The 8,888-nt window shown below is 40.7% G+C and overlaps 1 protein-coding gene across 1 annotated transcript; it reads left to right on the top strand.

Annotated features, from left to right (window-relative positions):
- The first annotated feature begins 291 nt into the window (after positions 1 to 291).
- Positions 292 to 7,418, top strand: LOC149302673 (pre-mRNA-splicing factor RBM22). The gene is made up of 11 exons (XM_089482282.1): positions 292 to 345; positions 1,375 to 1,428; positions 2,342 to 2,371; positions 2,645 to 2,777; positions 3,294 to 3,394; positions 3,850 to 4,022; positions 4,683 to 4,883; positions 5,074 to 5,238; positions 5,521 to 5,609; positions 6,769 to 6,894; positions 7,291 to 7,418. The coding sequence occupies exons 1-11, from the start codon at positions 292 to 294 to the stop codon at positions 7,416 to 7,418; spliced, it is 1,254 nt and encodes a 417-aa protein (XP_089338408.1).
- Positions 7,419 to 8,888: the final 1,470 nt, after the last annotated feature.

Below are 8,888 nucleotides of genomic sequence, written 5' to 3'. Positions count from 1 at the left end.
TGAACTATCGGGGCTTTTGTCATGGTGCTGTTGAACCATCTGCTTTCTTTTGGAAACAAATGACCAACACCGCGTTCCAGTGATCGCTAGATTGCTTTTTCAGCAGACTACGGCCAAGTTAGCACGACCATTCCAATACGCATGCGCAAGAATGTGTCCGCGTTAGCCCCGCCCATTATTACGCGCAGTCGCAAAATCGCAATCAGCGCGGCCCGTGGATTACGCATTCCTCTGCGCATGTGCGTCCGGAAAACTAGGCTGTACGGTTTACTGGCGGTTGTCTGAGGAAGAATGGCGACGTCTTTGGGATCCAACACGTACAACCGACAGAACTGGGAGGATGCGGTAAGTGTTCTGGGCCGTCGGCCAGTCCTATTTGTCCGGCTTTTGGAGTTCGGAATCGGCTGGTTTGCGAGATTACCGTCGTGCGATCAGGCCTCCGATTCTGGTGAAACCCGGCCAGGCCCCATCCTATCGATACAGAGTAAATGGAGTGAGTGATTCTGAATCTGCCTTTAAGCCAATGTAACATTAAAACTATTGTACAAACCGGAAACCGTGCGAAACAGCGGAAGTACAGTGTAACTAACTAGGCACTGAAAACCAGATCCAAAATCACCTGTAGGCTTTCTTGGGTTAAAGTAGAAAGTAACCTACAGGCGTATGAGCTATGAATTTACCCCAAAAAGTCACAATTACAGCAGGGGTAGCAGTGCTGCCGAAATCTCGAAGTGCAATACATTTGCTTGGTTAAGTGATTTATGTATCGTTTTCGTGGTTCCTTCCTTGTAAGTTTTTTGCAAGTTTAGGTTAATTAAAAAAATAAATACATATATCCAAAGGCATACGAAGGTTAAACAATGCAGCACATTGGGCAATCGTATAACACGTATGTGTAATATAAGTAAAGTTGCTGGATACAAACAGATTATCGCTCTGTATGGATTAATACCAATAATAGCAAATCTACAGGAAACAAACACATTTTTGCCAACAGTTTGGCAGATCCAAACCAGCAGTTCTATGTACTGTTTATTATTGTTGTTGTAATTATTACTATTAGCATTTTGCTATGTTTCTCTAATATGGCTTAAAGTCGCTCTCTAATATGCTATGTCCCTCTCAAATCGTAATCGTACAGGGAAGGGAGAAAAGGCTTTGGGATTTTTTAATTATTTTTCAAGTAATATTTGAAATTATGTATTTGGTTAGAAAATTGTATGCATCAGTTAAACTAATTGTTTTCAGGAAAGGATTCACAGATTTCCTAGGTCTGTTTGCGGTTGTCTGGTTTAATTATAATTTGTATGCCTCCAATCTGAATATACATTGTTTTTCTGTGCTTTTGTAATACAACTTCTTTTTTTCATGTAGGATTTCCCAATTCTGTGTCAGACATGTTTGGGGGAGAATCCATATATCAGAATGGTAAGTAGTGACTTTGTCCTACGCTCCTTCAAGGGGTAGACAGAATACTCCATGTTTTAATATTCTGGGGTCTCTACCAAGTTGCCCTGCTGTTCTGTGAATGAACATTCAGGCTTTTCATTCTCCTTTAGGTGTAGGGTTCTGTCCTATAACCTCTCACTAGGTAAGAATGGAACGTCTGCGTGAGACCCATCTGTGCTCGTGTTATGTTGGTCTGCTAAGCACACTAACATGCCATTAAACAGAAAAGGGTGGTCTTTGGTGATAAGACCACTCGACCGCTCAAATGTGCATTAGAATCTCAAAGTGGAAACAAAAAATGGCATTTTATAGCGCATCTGCAGCAGATCAGCTGTAGAGATCATTTTTAGGTCTCTGAGCCATTTAAAATGTAAATTATTGTTAAAGGGACACCCCAGTCATCATATGATAGCTGAGAGGTACCTTTTAAATCCCCTAATAATAATTAGCCCACCCACCAGGGATTTGTCGTGCAGGAGATGTTTGGCAAAAGGCATCTCCTGCCCCGTGATATACTCAGAGCCGTCTCCAGCCCGTCTCAATGAACGATCTGGGTCTAATGTGACCCCCGCTAACAGAAAGCACTCCTGCTTATTTCAGTGGGTGCCACTGATTGGTTGAAAAGTTAATTTCAGCTTTTAACAATGGATATGGAGGCATTTACAAAGTACTTTCATATGCATTCATTGTTTTGAGTGATCCCTGGGATGCTGGTGTTTGAAGTAATATAAACTGATACATTTCTGTGGCCCCTTCATGTTTATTTTATGAATGTTTTAGTCTTCCTTTTCATTATGAAGAATATATAACATAACAATGGGTAGGTGAAATACTGTAGATGAGTATTTGGATCTGCATTGTACATTAATATTTCCTTTTTTCCCCCCTTTAGACCAAAGAGAAATATGGCAAGGAGTGCAAGGTAAGGTGTGGGGTGCATAATGATACTTTATTTTTAATGGTAATGTTAGATGTGGTTTGATTGCTTTCTTCTGATTTTTAATCACGCTCTCAGTCTAGACAGTAATTTTAATTTCACTAAAATGGAGGATTACTGGTTATAATATTGGTAGGATATGTAAGCGGTATAATTGTTCCTACCGATAGCTGCATAATGTTTACTGTGATGTTTTAACCGTAAATAACCAATGTACGGTACAAACCAATGTTTATGGTCCATCTTGGTTCTTTCCAGATTTGTGCCCGTCCGTTTACGGTATTCCGCTGGTGTCCTGGCGTGCGCATGCGCTTTAAGAAGACCGAGGTGTGCCAGACTTGTAGCAAACTTAAGAATGTTTGCCAGACCTGCCTTTTGGACCTGGAATATGGTAGGTGACTCCTAAAAACTACTCTATAAAGCGGCTTGTATTAAGGAAAAGCTAGCCGAACATTGCTTATGGTCAGTCATTAAAACACCATTCTTGTGTATAGGCTTATTACATAGAAGGGTATTTATCTTGTTGAGAAAATCTAACTGGACACGCAATATAAGATATTTACCTTTAAGGAGTCAAATCTGTGAAGAACAGATATCACCATGCGATACATGTATTGTCTCAAACCACCAGTTTCTAATCTGTAGCATTCTCATTATATCAAATTATTCATGCAGTCAAATCAAATATTTAGTGTCCTAAAAACGTAATGACTTTTGAGCTCAAATCTCAACCTGTATCACTTCAGTGGCTTGAAAGATAGAAATTTCTGGCTCCTAAATGTCTCGGTTTTGAGCAGCCCTCTAATGCTATATAGCTATTTAACACTAAACTGCAGTGTCAAAACATTTCATATATAGCAGTCGATATGTACATCATGCCACATTGTGTTTTTGTTTTTCCTTGTAGGCTTGCCAATTCAGGTGCGCGATACAGGGATGTCACTAAAAGATGAAATGCCAAGATCTGATGTCAATAAAGAGTACTACACCCAGAATATGGAGAGAGAGGTAAGTGATTGGGTAGTAATTTACTACTCTGTTGCACCAAATCTGAAGAATTGAGAGGCTGCTGAATTTCTAGTGCATCTAAGTGGAATACGTACATGTTTACCTGTTAAGGCATGTACACAGAGGTGTGTTTGCTGCTATGGGCTGCAAACCCGTATTTGTTACTTAAAGAGGCTTTCTTTGCCCTTATTCCATTAACATCAGTTTAGACAAATAAGGCTTTAGCAGAGCTCGTACATTTACTATTACGAGTACTTGATCAGTGTCCAAGGGAGAATGTCTTTCACTAAAATCTATTGAGTGTGCAGCATACTCTACAGTATAAAATGTCCTTTCTTATAACGTATCTCAATGTCAAACAAAACAGGGTATGTTAAATGCCGATATTAAGCCTTACATTTACAAACTCTTCACGTGTTGCCACTAGTGATACATACTATTTTCTTTTCTTACAGATTTCCAATTCTGATGGGACTCGTCCAGTTGGTGCGTTGGGGAAAGCCACATCCAGCAGTGACATGCTGTTGAAATTGGCACGTACCACTCCTTACTACAAGCGCAACAGGCCGCACATTTGCTCTTTCTGGGTGAAAGGAGAGTGCAAGAGAGGAGAGGAATGTCCATACAGGTAGCGGTCTAATCCACATAAGCTCATATGGAATATACGGTATTTGCTCAATTATAAGACTAGGTTTTTCAGAGTAAATGCCGTCTTATAATCAGACCTCAAATAGAGGTCTCACTATAAGACTAAGATCCAGATCCCCCGCAGCGCTGCAGGGGACCTGGATCCTCCTGTCTGGTAACCTCCGCTGCTGCCGGCACTTCCTCTGGGGGCTTCTATGATGGAGCGCCGGCGTTTCCGGTGTCCTAAGTGCCGGCAGCAGCAGAGGTTGTCTACGCTCATCGCCCAGACGTCCACCGGCTGCCCCCACTAGACACCAGGGAGTCTGAAAAGGCAGAGTGGCATATAGGGGGGTAAAGGCATATCTGGGGGGGGGCAGAGTGGCAAGCTGTGGGGCAGATGTGCATAACGGGGGGCAGAGTGGCAAGTAAAAGGAAATAAAAACAAAAATCTGTTTGTTTTTTTAATTAAATATGAAATATGAATTCACATGTAAACTATATTTACTAGAAAAACTTTTTTCTTATAGGGTTGTCTTTTATTCAGACTTTCTTTTTCCTAAATTAATATTCAAAGTTTGGGGGGTTGTCTTATAATTGAGCAAATGCGGTAATAATCATGCTGAGCTTTATCGTGTTCTTCATTATGTTCATACTTTTTCAGGCATGAAAAGCCCACTGATCCTGATGACCCTCTAGCCGACCAGAATATTAAAGATCGTTACTATGGCATCAATGACCCCGTGGCAGACAAACTTTTGAAAAGGGCCTCCACTATGCCTCGTCTAGACACTCCAGAAGACAAGACCATTACCACCCTTTATGTGGGAGGTTTGGGAGATACCATCACCGAGGCAGAGCTTAGGTGAGTGTGTTTCATTGTAAATATTGGCTGATCATCATCAGTTTACACCCTTTTTTATTCTATGCCTTTTAAGTTGGTAAAGTTTTACAAACCTATGTGTCAGCGGGTATTAATATTTTATGTACCTGTTCACATAATTTGCGGGGATTTAAACACAGACTTTATTTTTTATCTCTTCTCATTCCGATAGGAATCACTTCTACCAGTTTGGTGAAATCAGGACAATTACGGTAGTTCAGAGACAGCAATGCGCCTTCATTCAGTTTGCAACAAGACAAGCGGCAGAGATGGCAGCAGAGAAGTCATTCAACAAGTTAATTGTTAATGGACGACGGCTTAATGTCAAATGGGGAAGGTGAGCACTCGTGTAAATCCTGTGTTTGTGTCTTGTGTTTTTGTCAGTCTAGATGTTAAGGGCATTCAGTATCTCCATTTCGGTGGGGGGCTTTTTCTCGTTCTTGGTTAAAATGTTTCTTAACAAATATTGGAATAAACCAAAATGGACTTCACTGCTTTGGTATAGCATTTTCTTACAACTGTAACTGCAGCATTGGTTTAAAAACTGAAATAACCCCAAATGGCGTTTGTAGACTTGCTTAGCTTGCATTAGGAATGACAAACCATTTTACCTTTTCAGATCTCAGGCAGCCCGAGGGAAGGAAAGAGAGCGAGATGGCACCAACGACTCTGGCATGACACTGGAGCCAGTCCCTGGTCTGCCGGGAGGTCAGTTCTATTCATACCTTTTCTATAATGCCGCTGCATTTTGATGCTTTTAAAAGAAGACTTATGACTGAACATGATTGGTTTATAGTATGTAAATGTCTCATTCATATGGTGACTGCTTTGACAAATGCACCATAGAGTACAATGATGCAATCTACCGTATTTACTCGATTATAAGACGACCCCCCAAATCTTAATTCATTTAGGGGAAAAAGCCTGAATATAAGATGGCCCTATAGGAAAAAAGTTTTACCAGTAAATGTTAATTCCTCTAAACTATTTTTTTTAATAAAAGCTATGATTGAGAAAAATATTTTGGTTTTATTTCCTTCTATTTTCCAACCTGCCCCCCAGTTATGCACATCTGCCCCAGAAATGCCTTATACCCCCTATATGCCACTGTGCCCCATGATATGCCTTTTAACCCTCTAAATGCCACTGTGCCCCATGATATGCCTTTTAACCCTATATGCCACTGTGCCCCATGATATGCCTTTTAACCCTATATGCCACTCTGACACTTAGAGGACAACCCCCGCTGCTAGCCACACCTCCTTCCGGCTGCAGCGGAAGTTGTCTACGCGAATCGCGTAAACATCTACACGCTGCCCCAGCTACGCACCAGGGACTCTGAAGTACCAGTAAGTGGGGCGGGGGGTTGAGACAGGGGGATCTGGATCTTAGTCGTCTCATAGTCAGACTTTGAGGTCTGATTATAAGACGACCCCGATTATAAGAAGAGGGGTATTTTTCAGAGCATTTGCTCTGAAAAAAACCTCGTCTTATAATCGAGCAAATACGGTAAATTTTCAAATTAAAGGAGACCTCTGGTCAATCTATGTCAGGGGGGAAAGTATCAGGTACTTGGGGAAAATCTAGGAAGGTAATGACAAGAGCATTAAACTGAGTCACAATGTGTGGATGACAAACTTGTATCCCTACATTTCCTTAGCCAAATAAATGTGCAGGAAAAATATATACACAAGGATGTCTTGGGAGCCTAAGTGTGCTCTTCAACCATCTCCACAAACACACAGTTACCTGTATTAAACAAAAGTGATACCTTGACATTATTTTCCCTGGAACTTCCTTTTTAACAAAAGTGGTTTTATGCAGAAGTAAGGATGCTTATGTCTGTCTTACTCTTTTTATTTCACAGCTTTGCCTCCCCCACCAACAGAAGAGGAATCGTCTGCTAACTATTTTAACCTCCCTCCTAACGGGTCCGCTGCATTGGTAAACATTGCACTGCCGCCTCCTCCTGGCATGGGGGGTCCACCACCAGGTAACGTACCTCGCGTCCTTAAGGTGCCTCATAGACTGCTTGCTCTTAATGGCAGCAGGAAAAAATGAAGTGTTATTTAATAGCTTGAATTACCCTCACATTTTATACATGTGAATGTGTCACTGTGTTGTAAACATAAAACATGCTGCAGACCTACAAACACAAATGCACACTCGCATTCTCAATCTCATCACACCATAACCTTGTCAGGAGCCTTTCATTCCTCGCACACTGTGCTAGTGAGCTCAGTATTTCCACAGTATGACCTTACATGACCCCACTCTGCTCCAGCCAGAAAACTAACATGGAGTCCTTGTAGGTTTCTTACAACGCAGTGCAATTTAGTATACGTTTTGTAGCTTTTCTTTGACTGAATTCTATTTCTTTCTCCTTCAGGATATGGCCCACACATGTTCCCTCCAATGGCGCCACCACCTTTCCTACGTGCCCCAGGCCACATCCACTATCCATCTCAAGACCCTCAAAGAATGGGAGCACATTCAGGCAAACATACCAGTGGCTGACCGAAACAAAGCCCCAACCCTGGTCAAATAGATTATTCATTGGCATGACCTCTGGCATCATGAGCCAAGAGACTTTTTCTTTTTTACTGAGCCGCAGTTTGTGGGAAGCCCGTTATTTGCTAAAGAACCTTCTGGTAGCAGAAATGAATGCCATGGAGGATAATGCCTTTTAGAAAAGTCATGTGGAACAAAAATCAAGAACCATTTTGAAAGCGTTTTTACTGTTTGGGTTTTTTTTTATTTTAATAACTTATCAAAACACTGTAATTTCTGTATTGTGATTAAAACCAACACGACCTTGCCATAGATCTTAAGATTCCTTTCTCTGGCACAAGTAATCTCCTTTTAGATTGTACTATACCATAAGCTACAGATTGCAGGCATCCTTTTGTTTTGTTTTAAGAATTTTTTTTGTATATTTCGGTTGCAGAAACATTAGCAGAGTATAACTAATTTACATACACATTTTCTAGAGAGAAAAATTACGGTGGCCAGGATATCGACACTTTATTATTTGGAGCATGGTTTTATAAATGGATTTTATTTTTCGCCTTACACATCTTTTGGGAGCTGTCTTACATTGTTATATTGTGGCAATCTGTTTCATATTTGTATGAAGAATTACAAGTGTATGTTAAATTGGAAAGTGTCTCCTAAACTAAAAAAAAAAGGTGACCTACCTCAAATAAATGTGATAGAAAAAGAACACATGCTGTATTATTCAAGTATTCAAAATTGGCCCTAGGAGTTTGTGGGACTCAATAAGAAGATGATCATGAGTGATCTACCTTAAATCAAAAGCTAAAGTTCCCAAATCCTGCATTTTACAATTCACTATTATAAATCTTTGTGATGGTATTTACCAACAGAAATCTAGTATTTCATCTGTAAACACCTTTGTGTATACCATAGATGTGCCCATATTCACTCTCAGCTCTGGGTCTATATTCCTCACTAATTACCAAAAGACTGTTAACACATGGATCTTAAATGGCTGGCCTGCTATAATTGTGTGGTTGCTTTTGAACCAACTATCTCCATACCTGACGCTGGCTTAAAAAAAAATATTTATTTATGCTAACCCTCTGTGAAGGCAAAAGGTGCATGAATATCTGCAACTTCAATGTCTATTGGGGACAAAGTAATTATTTTTCCTATCATAGTAGTCTGCCCCATGGCTTGTCTTGCTCTGCTGCACGTTCTGCACATGCATGGGGTCTAAACAGGACCCTGCGCACAGCACTGGAGCTTGGGAGAATGGAATGGGGAAAATGGACCACGCAGCCATCATGAAGACCAAAATACAACAGAGTAAATTCACATTGTTTAAATAAAAACATGAATAGAGGACATGGTCATGTAGGAGACTTTTAAATTCCCCACAGAGGCCAACAATCACTTGAAAGTCTGACAAAGTAGAGCAGCACTAGTCAAGATAGCCAGAGCCTGGGGGACCATAGCAACTACTCC

This window comes from Sceloporus occidentalis, unplaced genomic scaffold (genome assembly GCF_023333645.1).
Source record: "Sceloporus occidentalis isolate IW3139 unplaced genomic scaffold, rSceOcc1.0.p SCAF_18, whole genome shotgun sequence".
In the NCBI taxonomy this organism is placed as follows: domain Eukaryota; kingdom Metazoa; phylum Chordata; class Lepidosauria; order Squamata; family Phrynosomatidae; genus Sceloporus; species Sceloporus occidentalis.
This window is presented reverse-complemented; position numbering and strand designations above follow the sequence as displayed.